Here is a 20,984-nt window from a genome sequence, read left to right on the forward strand (position 1 = left end):
GAGCCCTCATCCAGGCCTTCCCCTGACTCCAGGACTGGCCCATTGTCCTCCCCTGCCTCCTCATTGTCTGACTCCGTTGCCTGCTGGCGGACCACAACAATAAGTCTAAGTGCTATTGCTATTTGTATCTTTATGACTTTCATCCAGAGTATGCTTTGGATCTGGACTGATCTTGCATCATTTTCCGAAAATCATTTCCCTGACTATTGTACAGGTAGTCCTTGACTTACAACCATCACAGACTCCATTTGAAGTTCCAACAGTACTGAAAAAGGAGACTAATAACAGGTCTTTGCACTTACAACCATCACAGTCTCCTCACAGTCACATGATCAAAATTGGGCACTTGGCAACCAGCACGTATTTGCAATGCTTGCAGTGTCCCAGAGTAATACGGTTATCATTAGTTACGTTCCGAGCCAGCTTCTGATAAGCAAAGTCAATACAGCAAACTTTATTCGCTTAACAACCACATTATTCACTTAATTACTGTGAGTCGTTTTAACACGCATGGCAAAATAGAATATAAACTTAGGCACGACTCAGTTAGCAATGGAAATTCTGGTCCCAATTGTGGTCACTGGTGATCAGGGACCACCTGTATGTCCTTAATGCATATATGGGGCCTCTTCAGGAATAAAGTGAGAATATCTTATTGTTTTTATCAGAAATCCGGTGATCAGCCTAGTGCCAGATTAAGAAAAGCTCCTCCATGAAATTCATTCTTCTAAAAATAAAAATAAACATGACACATCTTTTAGCCTTCAGAATAAATTCACAGATGCAAAAACATAGAACTTTCAATATACTAGCTTGGGAGTAATGTCTGTTGAGTAAATATTGATAAGCTTATAATACTTGAACATCTTTTTTAAATATATGTTTTATTAAAAATTGTCATAGTTAAAGTTATGTAGCCCTCAACTGTTTCATGCAGCTGTGCCAATGTTTATTATTCCTTTGAACTACAAAATCATTTCTAATTTTCTAGGCTATAAGTCTTCAGGTTGCCAAGGATCAGGTTACATCGTAAACTATATCTGAACCTTTTCTTCTTCCATTATAATTCTAGAACTTCAACTCATACAGTCAGAATGTGCAAGAAAATAAGAACAAAAGTAAAATAAATACTTCATAGAGTGGATCGTTAAATTATGGAAATTGTTTCCATAAGGTGTTGTAATACTATTAAATGAGCAGAATTTTGAAAAAGGAGATTAGAAAAATCATTGACATTAAAATTCTCCCTTGGGGCTAATAAAGTTACTGTACTGATGTAAAAGAATTTGGTTATCCCAGTGGATCTCTGGTAGGATCTATTATTTTCCAAGAAAAAGATTCAACTCATTTTGATGATTTCTGAGATGTACAGAAGGAGGTCTTTCTTTTTCAACATGGTTAGATTAACCACGTTGCCGTAGTGTGTTTGTGTATAATGTGCTGAGTTCTGGATCGATCAGCTGATTTATATTAGGAGCCATTGACTTCTAATTAGCCATTAGTGTCATAACCCTTATAGGAAACACATCCATCGGAATGATTGGGAGCCAGTGAAAGCACTGGGCCAGCAGAGCAAGCATGGAGACCATCAGATCTGCAGAACTCGTCTTTGAGCCAAATTACTCAGAACATCTCAGAGGAGCAATGGCGTTACTGGATGTAACCAAGAGGCACAAAAGCTCATGATGGCAAAGTGTGTGTGAAAACAATGACCTCCTTGGGGATCATTGTGACACATTTGCATTCTGAGCTGAATTAGAGGCATGTCTGTTTGTTGTCAGAGCTTTTGCATAAAATTTACCTTAGGTTTAAAATTTACCTAAGTAATGTATCACCAAAAACATTGTCTATACCTTTTGCCTAGTACATTGTTTCTCAATTTTTTAAGATGTATAGACGTCAACTCTCAGAGCCCCCTAGAATTTTGGGAGTTGAAGTCCATACATCTTTATAATAGCTAATTTTTTTTTTTACAAAGTTAACAGATAAACACAAAATAAGGAAAAAGTTCCAGTTAGTGCAAAATGCAGTGGCCTGCATGGTTTTGTGCAGACCTCGATATGCACATGCGGGAGCTGCATTGGTTGCCGATTTGTTTCTTGGTGGAATTGAAGGTGCTGGTTGTCACCTTTAAAGCCCTTCATGGCTTGGGACCAGGTTATCTGACGTCTCTGGTCACGTCTACCCGACCCACCAGAGCAGGGAGGCGAGGAATGTTGTGGGTCCCATCCCCTAGGGAGATACACTTAGTGGGACTCAGAAGAAAGGCCTTCTCAGTGCACGCTCCCATTGCGAACTGGTAGTAAAGGTAAATAGAACCCACCCCTGAACTTCCTGGTATCCAAAGCAGAACAATTAGATTCTGTAATAGCTTTGTGTCATATGGTATCAACCTTGTGAACTCTCAAGACTTTTTTCCCCCCAGTTTTCAAAATGGATTGTGCTGTGTGTGTGTGTTGATGTCATGTTGGCATTTTTGGATGCTGTTGTTGTGATGATGACGATGACGATGATTATCATCATCATTGGGATGGTGACATTGTTGGTGGATTTTTGAGAGCGGTGCATCAAAATTTCATTTTAATGCGTGCCATTGTGTGTACAGAACAATAATACAAGTTATCTTACCTTAAAGGTTATCTTATCAATTAGAAGGGGGCCCATAATCACCATGTCCCCAAGGACAATAGCCAGGTCTTCAGTTGTTTCTGTCCAAGCTTCCCTGGCCTTCCCTGGTTTTCTTCATCTATTTGTGCCTGCACAGAAAATATTCCGATCAAACAGTGTGTCTGACAGAAGTGAGACATTGGCAGAATTGAGGAGGAGCACTTTATTTTTTGAGTTGGGGCCCTTTTTTTAAGCAGGCCATTCCGGTGATAGAATCAAGGCATGTGTTTGGAAGCAATGGGGTGGTATTTTACACAGGCTTAATGGTATAAACATCAGAGGGTTTTTAATAAACCCTGATTACGGAATGTTTTAAAAGAGGTAAGTAATAGCAACATATTGCTGTGAAGTAAGGGGGGAAGTCAGATACTTTGTTTATCTGAAAATGACATTTTCAATTTCAGTTAATGGGAGATTCAAATGCCATAGTGAATAGAGAGTCAGGTAAGTGTGATTTGTGTGTAATGTTTGCACGCCTCTTTTAGCTAAAACTATAAAATTAAGGATTCCTAATTAATCAGAACATCATCTTGGTCTTCTTAACAGAGCAGTTGGCCTTAAGTTTCAGGTTTCCTCAAGGACAGTAGAAGGCCTATGGGTTTGGGAGATGAATAATCAGATCAACCTGTTCTCCCCCTATCAAAATTTCCAAGCCCTGTGTAGGATGAATTTGTGCTGATTGGTCCTCTGACTCATCCACATTAGATATGTGCGTATGGATTTTCCCCAATTATTATATGTGTTGTGCAGGTCCTTGATTTTCTTCAAAATTGTTGTCTCTTGCTGGCAATATGCCAGCATTATGACATCCAGTATAGAGAATTGGTTAGAATGTTGGATTCTGGCTGAGGAAGACTACGCTCAAAAATATCTTTTGAAACAAAAGGTTGTAGAGTAACCATAGCCTCATTCCTATCTCTTTGTTTAGGATAAAAAAACGGGGAGGGGGGAATTTATACACTAAGCTTCTTGGAGAGAAACACGATTTTAAACTATGGAACTAGACAAAAGATAGAGTAAATTTAGAAGTTCCAAAAGATTGATGCCTGCTGCTATTTGAAGGTCAAATTCATTAGACTAAGCAAGTGAAAGTCGGAATAAGGCTGAAACAGCCATTCGGTCAATCAGTCTCTCTCTCTCCCCCCCCCATGTGAGTGTGTGAACTGCCCTGGCCGTGGGCATACTTATTCAGCAGCACCTTACATCTGTCAGAAGGCTACATACATCCGTTACCCTTCTAACAATCAGAGGCACCCTTGGATGTTTTCCGGATGCTCACTATTTAAGCAAGGGTGAGCTGAATGTAAGGGACAATTGTGAGTACAGATTCTCCCAATTGTTTCCTCTTCTTTCAAATGCATTGGAACAAAATGTCCAAGCTTGTCCAAGTCTATGTTTCACTGTGTCCCATGCTATGGATGGAAGGAAGCCAGTGGGAGAGTTCATTATAGTGCACTAAATTAGCCAATAAGCCTGCATGCATTGTGCAGCGGAAGTATTTGGGCAGCTCCTGTTCCTCAGTGACAGCTGCTTGGCATCAAATGTTGTAATTATCAACTCAGAAAGAGAGAGGCATTTGAAGAGAGAGAGAGAGAGAGAATAAGAACATCAGCTAGCACAGAAAAATTAGGTTGTGATCTGCTTGCCATTGGACTTAACATCCGATTAAGAATTATCCTGTCTGTTGAGATTCAGGTAGATTCCTTGTCACTGCTTCAGAGGAGCAAATAGTAGCCTTCCTATATAATAAATCCAGCACTTCTGTATTTTTGCTAGATGGCCTTTCCTTGGCCCTTAGCAGAAAAGTCAGTATCATGTGCTTACAGCCTGGTGCTCCTTCAGTTCACAAGACCTACTATTCACTCATCTTAGGGTCCAGTGTCAAGATCTTCCAGTCAAGGACAAAGATGTTTGCCTAGATATTGTGGAGCAATTAACAGTAAAAGTTCATCAGCCTTCCCCTACCTGATGTGGTCTAGATGTTTTGGGACTGCAACTTTCTGGGAATTAAGTCCTGGAAGATACTGAAAGTTATAGAAAAGTAAGCCAGCTAAATCAATGTATAAGATTGGTTCAGGTCTTCATAGAAATTAATTTAGCCTCAATTAAATTGGAAAGCCTGAATTTACAACTGGAAGTTTAGTTTGTTCTGTGATTAGGCTCCCTTATTCAGTTTAAATGTAGAGTGTTGGATTTTGGAACCATTTTTACAAAGATCATGCTATGATTATGAATAAACAAATAAACTAGCTTTCCTTATCTTATTATTGTAGCATCCTTTGCACTAGTATAGACTCTTCTCGTCATCTCAAGAGGTTATGAAACAGGCAGAGTTGTTATGTAGAAGTAGTGGCACTCAGCAGTTGCCAGGAGGCAACAATGACTGGAAGGCACAGCAAAAAACAAAAACAAAAGAATAGAACAGAACCAAGGAAAATCTCTAGTTCTCCTAAATCTTATCTATTTTCAAAAAAAGAGACTTCAAGGAAAACACCAGTGGAACCAAAGATTAAGTCTATTAGCAATAAGTTCCTTCAGTAGCCTATTATGCAAACTCCTTTAGAAATATTGGCCCATCTTCTTTCTTATCTCTATCTCTCCCCTTTTTACCTTGACCACAATTGTAAATCATATTAGTTAGAATGCCTTCTTTATCCTGTTTGTTGAACGAAACAGACAGAATAAGTGGTGGTTTAATTTAAGAAGAGCGGGAGATCGGGGCCAGAGGGAAAGCTGGATTCAATTAAAAAGAGGGCATACTTTGTCTTCCCAGGTTATGTGAAATCCCCTTCCCCTTCCCGCCCAGTTAATAAAGGGAAACAGTTGTTAAAGGAACTTAAAAATGATTGTGACATGAGACAAATGGGCTTTGCTTTCCTTCTTTTAATTTATTTCCTGAAGTCCACAGGATCAGAGATATCCCCAGATGACTGACAGTCTTGATCCTGCGAAAAATGAATGCCTTTCTATAAAATTATTCCAGATATTTTTAAGAGTGATTCCAATACCACAGCTGTCTCCTTCATTGACAAGAAGAAAAATGTTAGCGCTATCATGGTGAACCTATGGCACGCGTGCCGGAAGAGGCATGCAGAGCCATCTCTGCAGGCACGTGAGCCGTCGCCCGTTGATCTTCTGGGTTCCAGCTCATTGGCCAGCTGGTCTTCATTCCGGAAACCAGAAGAGCAGCTGCCTGGTGCACATGCATGCACTGGCCACCTAGTCTTCTGGTTTCTGGCACGCATGCATGCGCAAAGACCAGCTGGCCAGTGCACATACACACACCAGAAACTGGAAGATCATATTCCCATGCATACTGGGCAGATACTTTTCCAGTTTCCAGCTCTCCCGCACATATGAAGACCAGCTAGCCAGTGCGCTGGAACCTGGAAGAGCAATGGGTAATGGCTCACGTGCCCAAAAATGCAGAGAGGGCATCCCAGCAGTAGCTTCCCAGGGGAGCAGAGATGTGGGCCAGGGCTTCCCTCCCTTCCCGCCCAAGCAGGCTTCTTGCGCAGTCCCAGCCCTCCAGCCCGCAGCACCAACGCAGGTCCGTGGTCCAGAGTGCCTGGCTGGCTCGAGCACACGGGGCAGCAGGGCAGTATTAACTTGCTGGGTAGCTGGCAGCCCCACCCACTGCTTCTGCCATCACTGGGCAGGAGGGCAAGGGGTGAGGGGGCGGTGGTGGTTCTTGTGCTGCTGCTTCCAGCCGGGATGCCGAAAGACGAGGAGGAGGAGGAACTGCTGTCGGGGAGGCGATCTGCCCCAGGAGGGCTGGAGGAGAGCACAGCTCCTCACACATGGAGATACCACCGAGGGCCTGGCTCACCACCAGGGGAGCAGCTGCAGGGGCCGGCCAGTTGCTCCTGCTCCTTGCCCTGCGGCTACCGCTGCTGCTGTTACTCTTCTGGGGCTGCGGGGCTGCAGAGGACTGAGTCCGCACAGGAGGAATGTCTGTTCGGCACCAGGGTAAGAGGCATGCAGGCTGGGAAGTGGTTGTGCTCTGTTGGCAGAAGTGGCGGGGAGGCTGCGCTGGCTTACTCTCGGTGGCAGGCTGGGGGGGGGTGCTTCATTGACACTCTTCCGGTTTCCAGTGCATGAATGCTCATCGGTCAGTTGGTCTTCGCACATGCATGCGTGCCAGAAACCGGAAGACCAGGTGGCCGGCATGCATGCGCACGCCAGAAATCAAAAGATCATCTTCCTGGCACACAATCTTCCCCGCACACAAGGCGGCTGCTCTTTTGGTTTCCGGCACGTGGGTGCGCACAGGCTCCCATTTCGGCACTTGGTGCCAAAAAGATTCGCCAACACTGTGTTAGTGCAATTAATACAAGTTGAACAATGCTGGTTGTACTAAAGAGCAATCTACTCACATTCCCCATCCTCTGCTGTGCCCATAATAAGCCCAGAAGAATATGGGGAGCCCCTTTTTCCTACTTTTATTTTTCAGCAACCAGTATTCAGGGAAATGGTTCCTTTGATTCTTAAAGTATCATAGCCATTAGGACTACCTGCCATTGGTTCTTTTGTCCTTGATTAATTTATATAATTCTCGTTGTAAATCATCTGAGTTGGTGGTCATCACCCCATTTTGTATTAACTGGAAGAAATCCAATTGGGGTTCAGGTCAACATATGCTGATCTTTTGAAAGCTTTGGATGAAGATTACAGCAGCTGATCTATATTACATATTTCTATAGATTCTATACAAGTATATCATGTATAAAATAGTTTTACAATTATGTGTTTGTTTTATCACTTTCTTTCCTGTGTTGTAAGTTTGAGTTTCCCAGTTAAATTTATTTTTATTAACCATTGCTTGGGCACTCTTTGCTTTGATTGAATAATTGGGGAGGTTTGTTTTAAGGTGGAGGCATATATGTTAGTGATTGATGTTATGCTATTTGTTATTTTTATAGTTCTTGGTCATTTTGATTTTGATTTTGAAGAAACGCAAATTAAAGTCTGAGTAAAAAACAACATACAATGTATGCTGTCCTTGGCAGATAGGAAATAACTCTTTCTGTGACAGTTTTCCTAACCCAGCATGACCCAGGTTGTAGCACATGTTTAGGATCTCTGCAAGATTTCTAATACACATTCAATTCTGTGAAATCTCCCTCCGTGACCACCCAAGGAGTTCAGAAAGATTCAATCTGGCAATGTTCCATTAAATATTAATACAAATACTCTTTAAGTACTTGTTAGTAGAAGTTGCTCTAGTGTATATATGAGTATAAATTCTGAAGAATAAGGAAGTAAAGCAAATTACCTGGAAAGATTATAAGGTTTTATGCTCCAGTAATATTAATAAAAAGGTGGCCAGGGAGCTGTAAGAAATTGAATGGATGGATGGATGGATGGATGGATGGATGGATGGATGGATGGATAGATGAGTACTTTATTTTGTCAAGTGTGATCAGAAACACAAGGAATTTGTCTACAGTGCAGAAGTTCTCAGTGTACATGCAAAGCAACAATTATCATCATCATATCAATAAGAAGGGAGAATAAAGAAGATAATAAGGATAATAATACTATAGCCATACTACAAATTATTTGAATACAGCCTGTTTTGGAGCAGGAAGAAGGAAGCCTAGCTAAGATGTCACACTGGCAACTGGCTAAATTGCAGATTTCTGCAAAGATGGACAAAATTGCCTGTTTCGTTTGATATGGAAATAGTATTTTTTTTTCTAACCACAAAAGTTTCTATCCTGATTTGGCATCTGTTTGCATCATGCAATCTTATGCATATTTGTTCTCAATATGTGCATTTCCTTGCAAGCAATTTCCCCTAATATAGAGGCCATCACCTGCCATCTTTTATGCTATTTTTAGATACTTTTATTGGTCAAAGTACTACACTGCAAAAGATAAAAGACCACCGTGTTGGCCTTATAATTCATCCATTATCAATTGTGGGAGCAAAAATTAATTCAAATTGTATCAGGAACCAACCACTTTCTTCTCCAATTCTAGTCATTGATACGCATTGCTCTGTATTTGGCCTGATTTCTGAAGATTTTTCATCTTTTCATTTTGAAAACATTCAAGCTATTAACATTACATTTGTGCTCTTTCAACATATCAATAAAAATAAAGAAATCAAGGTACTTGTAATCAAATGAAAATTTCTGCTTACTTTTTATGGTGCTGGGAGAGAGAAGGATGAGTATTCAAAATACTTGGGATCATTTTCAGTATATAAATGCAATTTGATCCGGAATGTATTTACAGCCACAATTTATTTGTTTGCAGAAGCTTATCTCTATCTTTGCAATACTGCAAAGCTCAGTATAAGCTCTAATCCGTTTTATTTTATCATCATTTTTTAATCATGAGAAAGGGCAAAACCTAGACATCTCACTTTCTATGACCCCTCAATAGGACTTCGAAAACCCTCATAGCAAACTTCATTCAACAGGCTGTAAGCTTCCGCTCTTGACAATCTAACTAGAAACGGATTACTGATTCTCATTTTTTTACATTACAGTTGTCCAGCATATCAAGCGCCACAATATTGTCCTCAAGAGGGAGCTGGGAGAAGGAGCATTTGGCAAAGTCTTCTTAGCTGAATGTTATAACCTATGTCCTGAGCAGGATAAGATCTTGGTTGCTGTAAAGGTAAAATATATATATATATTTCCTACAGACTTGTGTTATACATCAGTCATTTCTGCTTCTCCAGAACAAGCTATTTCTTTCTGAGAATATTATTCCCATTATTGTTTAGATTGAGCCTCATTTGGATTTCAACTGTAATACTCTTTTCTCTATGTATTTACAAACTTATGTTAATTGCTGTTGTTTTAAGGCAGACACCTATAACCCGAAGTCCAAGAGTTACATCCAATTCAGCACCATTTTTGATTCTGGCGTCCCACAAGTTTCTTTAAGAACTGTTAGTAGCTGTAACGGTTATTGTGATGAAACAAAAAACTAATAAATATACAAAGAGTCTTCTTGCTACTTGTGTTGAATAAATTCAATGCAATGTTAATGATGCATGCAAATAAATGCAATCTAGTTGACGGTTTTGTCCTGGCCCTACCCAGTTGGATCATACCCACAGATGAAAGGTGAAGCCTTAAACAGAAAATGTTCTGGGCCCCTGTGGCAAATTTTGATGAGTATAACACACTTCAAGGTATTGGTGACTACCTTTAAAGCGCTCCATGGCTTAGGGCCAGGGTACTTACGGGACCGCCTGCTGTTACCAAATTCCTCCCACCGACCTGTACGCTCTCACAGAGAGGGACTCCTTAGGGTGCCGTCCGCCAAGCAATGTCGGCTGGCGGCCCCCAGGGGGAGGGCCTTCTCTGTGGGGGCTCCCACCCTCTGGAACAAACTTCCCCCTGGACTTCGGCAACTGCCGGACCTTCGGACTTCCCGCCGCGAGCTGAAGACCTATTTGTTTGTTCGCGCAGGACTGGCATAGGATTTTAATTAGTTTTAATGTTTTAATATTTTATAATTTATGGGGTTTTATTCTAAATGTTTTAATTCGGCCATTTGTGTAATAAGTTTTTTAATTCATGGTTTTATGTGTATATTGCTGTCGTTTTTATTTTGGCTGTAAACCGCCCTGAGTCCCTTGGGAGAAGGGCGGTATAAAAATTTAATAAATAATAATAATAATAATAATAATAATAATAATAATAATAATAATAATAATAATAATAATGAGCTCTGCAATGAATCCCATTGTATCGCATCTACAGATAGACCTTGACTCATGACCACAATAGGGACCAGAACTTCTGCCACTATGTGATGCAATTGTTAAGTGAATTGCACCCACTTTTACAACCTTTTTTGCTGAGCTGTTAGGCGAATCATGTGGCCATTAAGCAACCACATCAGAGGTGGGTTTCAGCAGGTTCTGACCAGTTCTGGAGAACCGGTAGCAGAAATTTTGAGTAATTCGTAGAATCGGTGGTAAAAATTCTGACTGGCCCCGCCCCCATCTATTCTCTTCCTCCTGAGTCCCAGCTGATCGGGAGGAAATGGGGATTTTGCAGTAACCTTCCCCTTTGGGGAGGGAATGGAGATTTTACAGTATCCTTCCCCTGCCACGCCCACCAAGACACACCCACAGAACTGGTAGTAAATTTTTTTGAAACACACCATTGGATCACATTGCTTGTTGGAAGCCCCCTTGGGAATGTTGTAAATGGTGATCATGTGATCCCGAAATGTTGTAATCATTGTAAATACATGCTGGTTCCCAAGCGCCCAAATTTTGATCATGTGACAGCGAGAATGCTGCAATGATCAAAAATATGAGAACCGGTTGTAAGTGACCTTTTTCAGCACTTTTGTAAGAGTTGTTAAATGAATGGTTGTAAGCCATGGACTACCTGTTTCGCCCCAGTCTTAGTTTTGTACATTTAACACAAACTGTAAATGTAGGAAGTTTGTAAACTCCATTTGTGAAGTGAGAGTCCCAATCTTTTCCAGAGATTCCCAGTTATGGAACAGCCTATGCTCTTACAGCTGTATTCTTAGCGAGTTCTATTTACTTCAGGGTTAGGCAGTTATGGACTCTTTATGATCTGTGGACTTCAACTTCCAGAATTCCTGAGCCAACCATGCTAGCTCAGGATTTCTGGGAGTTGAAGTCCATAGGTCAGAAAGGAGCCATAATTGCTCAACCTTGGTTTACTCTGTCAAAAGAATACAAAGATTGTGAGCAGCCCCAGTGTATGTAACCTTATTCTCTTCCTCAACTGCTTTCATGCGTTTAACAAATATGCACAAATTAAGTCACTTTTTGACAGATCTGGAGATTTGACTTCAAAGCTAAGCCCTAGCTTTCATTTGGGTTCACTTTGTTTTTCTAACCCCATAGTTGTCTCTGTGATAAAAAGATGAAATAGATAAGCACAATTCATGCAAGAAGAAATCCAGAAACAAGCACAGTCAGGATATGTTCTGGAGACTGGTGAGACCAGCTCCAGAAGACGTGCAGTGTTGCACTGACCACCAGTTTTGCAAAATGGTTTCTATTTTCTCCAGTTGAGATGGAGTACTTTGTGACTGATCTGTCCATTTCAGAAGAAATGTAGATTGGGGAGTAGCAGAACAAGCAGAACATATTCTGTTAATGTTCAAGCACTGTCACATTTTCTTTTCATTCATTGGATCTTTGACATGCCTGCTCACTGGTTGCTGAGCAACCCAGAACAGCATTGTGTACTGTATGCATGTGAAGAAATAGCTACTGTTGTGCCTTGTGGGAAGTCTACAGCTGCAAATGAAGTGCTTGGCAAGGAAAGGGGGAGAGCGAAAAAATTCAGCAGATATTCTGATTTTGTAACCATAAATAATTTGAAAAGAGTAGGCATTCCAAGTTCTTATATAGAAATAGGATAAATACACACGTTCACACATAGAAAAGAAAACCATGGTTAACTTTTTTGAAAGGAGAAGGAGAAGGTCCCAAAGGTGTTGTTCAAAAGATAATGGGACTTTCTTGATATTTTCCTTGAAAACATTTCGCTTTTCATCCAAGAAGCTTCTTCAGTTCTGAAGTGAAGAAGCTTCTTAGATGAGAAGCGAAATGTTTTCAAAGAAAATATCAAGGAAGTCCAGTTGCATTTTGAACAGTCATGATTGGGACAATCATGACTGGAGGACTGAGAATCTCCACAGAGAAGGAGAACGAAAGGAGAAAGATGGGAGCAACGGGTTTTTATTTTTTTATTTATTATTCGAATTTATATACCGCCCTATCTCCCAAAGGACTCAGGGCGGTTTACAGGCATATAAAACATCAATATCAATATACAAATTAAAATAATCCTTAAAAAACTTATTCTAGCGCCCGAATTATTAAAAATAGAAATATAAATATCAAATATAAATATTAAAATCAATTTAAAACCCCTCTAAATTTAAAAATCTAAGCCAGTCCTGCACAGATGAATAAATGTGTCTTGAGCTCGCGACGGAAGGTTCGAAGGTCAGGAAGTTGACGGAGTCCTGGGGGGAGTTCGTTCCAGAGGTGGGAGCCCCACAGAAGGCCCTTCCTGGGCGTCGCCAACCGACACTGCCTAGCTGGCGGCACCCTGAGAGTCCCTCTCTGTGAGAGCGCACGGGTCGGTGAGAGGTATCTGGTCGCAGTAGGCGGTCCCGTAGATAACCCGGCCCTATGCCATGGGCGCTTTAAAGGTGGTCACCAAAACCTTGAAGCGCACCGGAAGGCCACAGGTAGCCAGTGCAGCCTGCGCAGGATGGGTGTTATCACGGGAGCCACGAGGGCTCCCTCTATCACCAGCGCAGCCGCATTCTGAACTAACTGCAGCCTCGGATGCCCTTCAAGGAAGCCCCATGTAGAGGCGTTGCAGTAATCCAGGCGAGGCGTCACAAGGCGTGAGTGACCGTGCAAAGGGCCTCCCGGTCCAGAAAGGCGCAACTGGCGCACCAGGCGAACCTGGTAGAACGCTCTCCTGGAGGCGGCCGTCAAATGATCTTCTAGAGACAGCCGTTCATCCAGGAGGGCGCCTAAGTTCGCACCCTCTCCGCCGGGGCCAATGACTCGCCACCGATGGTCAGCCGCGGATTTAGCTGACTGTGCGGGATGCGGCATCCACAGCCACTCTGTCTTGGAGGATTGAGCTTGAGCCTGTTTCTCCCCATCCAGACCCGTCGGCCTCCAGGCACGGGACAGCACTTGATAACCGTTGGGGTGGTCGGTGTGGAAAAATACAGCTGGGTGTCATCCGCGTACAGCTGGTACCTCACACGAACCCACTGATGATCTCACCCAGCGGCTTCATGTAGATGTTGAACAGAAGGCGAGAGGATCGATCCTCGGCACCCACAAGTGAGGGGCCTCGGGCCGACCTCTGCCCCCTGTCAACACCGACTGCGACCGGTCGGAGAGATGGGAGGAGAACAAATAAGTTCCCTTATACAAATAATTGTGTATCTTCAAATGAAAATTTATGTTTATTTTTACTTTCAATTTGTTTGTAGAGAGTTTGATTTGTAGGTGCCCACTTTCCAGTGAGCTTCTGTGCAGAACGACTTAAGTGAGATTTAAATGGCATGCTGGCTTTCCATAAGCCTTCTAAAAGCAATGTGATGAGGGGTTATGTGGAATGGAAATAGCATTTTTCTATCTTGTTTGAAAGTTGGCTTGTGCTACATTGCTTTTATCCAGAAATAGAGTGATCTTATTCTAAGAGGACACACTGGCAACAGGCTAAATTGCAGACTTCTGTAAAGATAGTCAAAATGGCCTGTTTCATTTGATATGAAATTAGTATTTTTTCCCCCAACCACAAAATTGTCTATCCAGATTTGGCATATGTTTGCAGCATGAATTCTTATGCCTTTTTGTTCTTAATATGTGCATTTCTTTACAAGCAATTTCTCCTAATACAGGTATTTTCATATGCCATCTTCTATGCTATTTTTAGTTATTTTTATTGGTCGAAATACTACTGTACACTGCAAAAGATAAAACGCAATTGTGTTGGCATTCTAATTTGTCTATTATAAATTTTAGAGCAACCATTAATTCAAATTGTACCAATATGTGGAACTAATTTCTTCTACAATTCTAGTCACCAGTACACACTACTCTCCATGGTTTCCATGGTTTCATTTTGAAAACATTCAAGCTACTAACATTATAATTTTGCTGTTTAAAACATCAGTAAAGATAAAGAAATCAATGGAATGGAATAGAATAGAATAGAATAGAATAGAATAGAATAGAATAGAATAGAATAGAATAGAATAGAATAGAACAGAATTCAATTCAATTCTTTATTGGCCAAGTGTGATTGGACACACAAGAAATTTGTCTTGGTACATACGCTCTCTGTGTACATAAAAGAAAAAATATATTTGTCAAGAATCATAAGGTATAACACTTAATGATAGTCATAGGGAACAAATAAGTTCCCTTATACAAATAATTGTGTATCTTCAAATGAAAATTTATGTTTATTTTTTTTTATGGTACTAGGCAAGATAAGGATGAGTGTTCAAAATAGTAGGGATCATTTTCAGTATATAAATGCAATTGTACCTGGAACATATCTACAGCTATAACTTAGTTGTGTCTAGAAGATCATCTCTTTCTTTTCAATATTGCTAAGCTCAGTATAAGCTCTGAGCCTTTCTACTTTATCATAATATTTCCCAAAACCTTACAATGTTATTTTGGACTCACAAGGAATGACAGTAATGTGGGAAAATTGCCCAAAATATTGTTTTCTCCATAAACAGATTTGCCTCCAATTTTGAATCCATTCTTCTTTTCCCTGGCTTCCACCGCTTATAGAATTTGGTCCAATTCTATTCAGTGTTTAGGGAGTTATCCTTCAGATGGACCAACAAATAAATGAATATTTACAGTTAAGGATCATTTTAGGTAAGTTGATTGAGAAACATTTTAAGAAGATATGTTTACTATCTTTACTAAGGAGAGCTAGTTTGGTCTAATGGTTAACGCACCAGGCTAGAGACCAGGAGACTATGAATTCAAGTCCTGCTTTAGTCCTGAAAGCTGGCTGGGTAACCTTGGGCCAGTCATTCTCTCTCTCAGCCCAACCCACCTCACAGAGTTGTTGTAGAGAAAATAGGAGGAGGAAGCAATATTAAGTAGATCCACCGCCTTGAGTTATTTCTAAAAATTATAAAGGTGGGATACAAACAAACAAACAAACAAACAAACAAACAAACAAACAAACTACTAAAATTATTAAGGAAACTAAAACCTTCTGCCAGGCACAGCAATGATCCAGACAAAGACATCTATTCCATTTCAAGAAAAGTAAACATCCATTTGAGGAAAAGCTTTATGGCAACCCTACTGTTGTCTGTATTAAAACATGTATATGGGACCTGCCGTCAGTGTTTCCAATAAATTAATGGAGATAGGAGAATGTGGTGGCCACTGAAAGGTCCTCCCTTCCCAATGCATTCTCCTTAATCCTGCAAAAGACACCTGGAACATGCTGAGGTCAGAGAGGGACGGAGAGGGCAAGGAGAAAAAACATTTTTTTTAAAAAATTATTAAACGAGTTTCTAGTTTTATGAGAACTGCACTATGGACACCAGCATTAGAGGATGTCATAAAGAATGTTCCCTCAAGAGTAATTCTGAGACAAAAGAAATCTATCTTGGAGTAAGAGAAATTGTTCATTTGGCTGTTTCACAAGGCAGTGTATAGTTACCACAGCAACCGTTCCATCATAGAACTCAGCAGCTTCTTGGATATCAAAGGCAAAAGCACAGTGGGCTCCTTAGGGGGTTCCATAGCAAGGGCTTAATAGCACTATAGATGCAACATGTTCTACCAAATGAAGCTTTATGGTTATCACTGTAACACTCCTGGGAGAAATAAGGGTGGGTATATTCAGGCTACTAGGGCTGGCTTTCTGTATAAATACCATTTTGCCTATATGTAGATACAGTTATGACAGTAGTTCATCCAAAATGTATCTCCATCTTTGCGGTATTACAAAGTTCAGCAAAAGCTCCGAGTCTTGGTATTTTACGGCAGTATTTCCAAAAATCTCACAATATTATTTTGAGTTCCATCAGGAACAACAATCATGTGGGGAGATCTAGCCCAAGACAAAAATGAAGCTTTTTTTCCAGCTCAGTCTTCTGGACTGGTTTCAATAACAAATGTGATCTCATTCAGAACAGGTAGTCCTCAACTTATGAACTTATTGGAGCCCAAAATTTCTGTTATTAAGTGAGACATTAGTTAAGTGATTTTATTATCTTTCTTGTCATAGTTGTTAAGTGAATCACTGCAGTTGATAAATTAGTAATTGGGTTGTTAAATGAACCTGGCTTCCCCATAGACTTTGCTTGTCAGAAGGTCACAAAAATGATCACTTGACATGGGACATAGTACCGGTCATAAATATGAACCGGTTGCCAAGCATCTGAATTTTGATCACATGATCATGGGGGGGTGCTGCAAAGGCTATAACTTTGAAAAATGGTCATAAGTCATTTTTTTCAGTGACGTTGTAACTTTGAATGGTTGCTAAATGAAGTAAGTTGAAGACTAGATGTACAGGTTTGAGGGAGTTACTTTGCTGATGGACAGACAGATGAATGGACAGAGTGCAAAGCATAATTTACATAATTTCTTTCCAATACTCCAAAGTTGGGTTGGAAAAAAATTAAAGGATAGATCAAAAACTTGGATATTAGAGTCACTGAGTTCAGAGTTGCTAATCCCAAGAACAGAACAAAACAGAACAGAATGTTTTATTGGCCAAGTGTGATTAGACACATATGAGCCACGGTGGCGCAGTGATTAGACTGCAGTACTACAGGCTACTTCTGCTGATCGCCGGCTGCCATCAGTTTGGCAGATTGAATCTCACTAGGCTCAAGGTTGACTCAGCCTTCCATCCTTAGAGAAGGCTGTAAAGCACTATGAAGCGGTATATAAGTCTTAAGTGCTAGTGCTAGTGCTAGACACACAAGGAATTGGTCTCAGATAAAGAAGCTACCAATAGTACCATATCAGGAACTGTAGTATATATACACCAAAGCACCTTATCTCTGTGGCCTAACACCTTCCAATTTCATGGTTTTTTTCCCCCAAGACAACAAGATATAGAAGTTGTAAAGCATCTGGAGATAAATACCTTTCTTTCAACTTTTGATTCTTTCTTTGTAGACTCTGAAAGATGCCAGTGACAATGCCCGCAAAGACTTCCATCGAGAAGCAGAACTACTGACTAATCTACAGCATGAACATATTGTCAAGTTTTATGGAGTGTGTGTAGAAGGAGATCCTCTCATCATGGTCTTTGAATACATGAAACATGGAGATCTCAACAAATTCCTTAGGTGAATTAAGAAATATTTGTGGTTTTTAATTTTTTTCCTATATTCTATGTTCAAATCTGAATTTGCCTGAACACCCCTGAAGTTTCATTAAGTTATAGTCAAAAACCTCCATGCAGTGTTTCAGTAATAATCTATATTTTTTTCCTCCAAGCATTTTATATGCAAGGCTAGGGAACCTTTAGAACCTCTAGATCAGGGGTCTCCAATCTTGGCAACTTTAAGCCTGGTGGACTTCAACTCCCAGAATCCTGGGAGTTGAAGTCCTCCAAGCTTAAAGTTGCCAAGGTTGGAGACCCCTGCTCTGGAATACCATCCCTCCAGACATTTAAAAAAATCCTACAAGAGTTTCACAAGGCCTTGAAAATGTGGCTGTGCTGTCTGCTCTAGATATTGCTGAACTATAATTCCCAGAAGCCACAACAAACAAGGATAGCGGTATTCTCAGAGTTGCAATTCACCAGTTTTGCCCCATTTTACGACTTTTCTTGCCATATTGGTTAAATGAATCACTGCAATTCTTAAATTAGTAACACGGTTGTTAAGTGAATCTGGTTTCCCCGTTGATTTTGCTGGTCAGAAGGTTGCAAAAAGGGATCACATGACTCCAGGGCATGGCAACCGTCATAAATGTTAAATGATAAACATCTGAATGTAAATCATGTGACCATGGGGATGCTGCAGCAGTCACAAGTGTGAAAAATGGTCATAAGTCACTTTTTTCCTGTCCTGTTGTAACTTCAAATGGTCACTAAATGAACTGTTGTATGTTGAGGACTACCTGTATAATAGAACCAGTGGTGTCTGGTTGGCCTTACTTGGGTGCAGAAACTAAGGAGTGTTGTGATTGACAATGAAAACGTATAGCTCCAAAGAATATTGGGAATATAGGCCAACTGGATCCTGGAAAATATATGTTGAAGAAGACAATGGCAAACAACGTTCATATTGCTGACAAATAAGCGTCATGGATGGGTGCAGCATGTCCATGAAGTTCATCTGAAAGGACAGCTTCCTTGTTTTCTTGCCAACACTTAATAGTTTTTGCAAATTTTCCATCCCAGGTACATGAAACAATCTGGGAGATATGAAAGACGTCGTCTCAAAACTCAGACCTGACAGTTGTTCACATTGGAAAATGCATTTCTTTTTCAGAATCTCACTTTCCTGTAAATGCACAACACATTTAAAAGTTTGGCCTTAAAGAAAAATCCCTGAAGCTATTCATCTTGAATTTGGCAGCTCTGATCCACTCAGAAGGGGCAACTATGCTTCTCACATTTCATCTAATTTTGTCCAAGTTACTTTCTGAAACTTGGTAGACTTTTCCCTCTTGTAGAATTCTGCCATACATACGCATTTAATAGACCTCCATTAAAAAGGAAAGAAAAGAAAGGTAAACAATTATAGTCATGTGTCAATTCTCCGTGAAAGTCAGTGGGTGCGCAAAGATTCACATTTCCAACTCTTAATTTGTATTTGGCCCTGCAATCCATCCAAATAGCTTTCCAATGGATCTAAGATGAAATTGGGCTATTTTCCAAATTGCTGAGTTGTGGTCCAAATAGAATAATTTGATTGGTACGCATTCCTGCGTAAGATTAGTCCTGCTGGATCAGGCCAAAAACCCATCCTTTAGTCCAGCATTTTATTTCTCATAGTGGCCTTCCAGATGTCCCTATGCCATGTGGTAATGACTTCCATAGGCTAATTATGCACTATATGGAGAAATGCTTCCTATTGTCTGTTTTAAATCATCCAACAAGTTTTATTGCATGGCCTTGGTCTTAAAGTTTGAGAGAGGAAGGGGAAAAAACCTCCCACCTACTTTCTCCAGCTTGTGCATGATTTTATATGCTTTAGTTATGTTCTCAGTCAATCGTCTTTCTATCAAACTTTGTCCCATAAATGGGGATTACAGTACAATACTGGCATTTTAAAATATATTTGTACTCCCTTTCCTGATCTTTTGCTGTATTTTACACAGTTGCCTCACACTGAAACAACTTCTTTTAGTGTTAATTTGTGACCCCAAGATCTTTGTCACAGTTAGTTACAATGCTTAGACCACATCAAATTCTATATGAGGAAGGTTTGTATGCCCCAAACACGTATAGCCTCACAGTTACTTAAATTGGACTACATTTGTCACTTGGTTGATCATTCATCCAATTTAAAGACATAATTCTTTAGTGTTATTTCTGTTGTTTACCAGCCCAAATACTTTATTATCCTCCCCATATTTGGGCAGTTTGCTGTTTAACATCATTTCTGAATAAGCTGACTAGATTCCCAATAAAGGGTTTTGAGGGCCTCTACTTCATACTTCCCTCCACTGAGATAGTGGCTGCTTTATTTCCACTCTCTCCTCTCTGTTCTTTTTAACCTGTTACCAATCTATAAAAAGACCTGGGCTCTTATCCCATGGATGCTAAGTTTACTCAAGACTCTTTGCTGAGTAACTTTTTAAAAAAACCATACGAGAATGTTGAATGTTTTGGCTTCTTTGTCATCTAATGCATCAGTTGCTTTGAATGTCTTTCCTGCTTCTAATATATTTTATATCTATATAAATGAGTTCTTACTATTCCCTTTTTGGTTGTTTTTTTTTTCATATTCTGCTGCCCCCACCCCCATTATCTAGCAAAGCTTATTCTTCTTTTTGTACTCTTAATTATGACAGGCAGGGGCACAGTTAAAGACGCTGAGCTTGTCTGCTGGAAAGCTGACAAACCTGGGTTCAAGACCCAAGTGCATGATGGGTGAGCTCCCGTTATTTCTCCCAGCTCCTGCCAACCTAGCAGTTTGAAGGCATGGAAATGCGAGTAGATAAATAGTTACCATTTTTATGGGAAGGTAACAGCATTCCATGCGCCTCCGTGTATAATCATGCTGGCCACAAGAAAATGGAAGTGTCTTCAGACAATGCTGGTTCCCTTGGCTAAGAAATGAAAATGAGAACTGCCCCCTAGAGACCGACATGACTGGACAGGGAAACTTTAGCTTAAATTATGACAAACTTTTCATTCATTACTTCTTACACTTACCTGGACACTATTCCAAACCCATGCTGGCCTCTTGGGCTTGGTGGTCTTTTTTTTTTCTTTTTATATCGTTAATGTATTTAGTTGAGCTTCAGTTATTAAGGGTTTAAATAATTTCTCTTCAGCCCTTTGTTTTTCATCCGTCCCTTCACTTTGATAAATAATCCCTTTTGTACTCAGATGTGTCAACTGAATCCATGCTAAAATAAAAATAATATCCCTATAGATTCTGCAGTAGTTATTGCACAAGATCACCCTCATACTTTAGGATTACTTAATCACTGGTTTCTTTGTCACAGCCTAAGCTCTGCCTATGTCAGAGTAATAGAAGTCTTCAATTATTATAAAAACATCTATTTTTCTACATAAGTATTGCATATCTATAGATCTAATCTACATTTGGGGCCACGTATTAATTCCCATTGTGATTCT

At 40.3% G+C, this 20,984-nt stretch overlaps 1 protein-coding gene across 1 annotated transcript in view; it reads left to right on the plus strand.

The window, feature by feature from the left end:
• The window catches only part of LOC131190712 (BDNF/NT-3 growth factors receptor), a 98,616-nt gene that overhangs the window by 27,360 nt on the left and 50,272 nt on the right, over window positions 1-20,984 (plus strand). Inside the window, exons 3-4 of the mRNA XM_058168068.1 lie at window positions 9,167-9,297; window positions 17,339-17,511. Coding sequence (XP_058024051.1) covers window positions 9,167-9,297; window positions 17,339-17,511 — 304 coding nt within the window. The remainder of the gene's footprint in view (window positions 1-9,166; window positions 9,298-17,338; window positions 17,512-20,984) is intronic.

This window comes from Ahaetulla prasina, chromosome 2 (genome assembly GCF_028640845.1).
Source record: "Ahaetulla prasina isolate Xishuangbanna chromosome 2, ASM2864084v1, whole genome shotgun sequence".
NCBI classification, from domain to species: domain Eukaryota; kingdom Metazoa; phylum Chordata; class Lepidosauria; order Squamata; family Colubridae; genus Ahaetulla; species Ahaetulla prasina.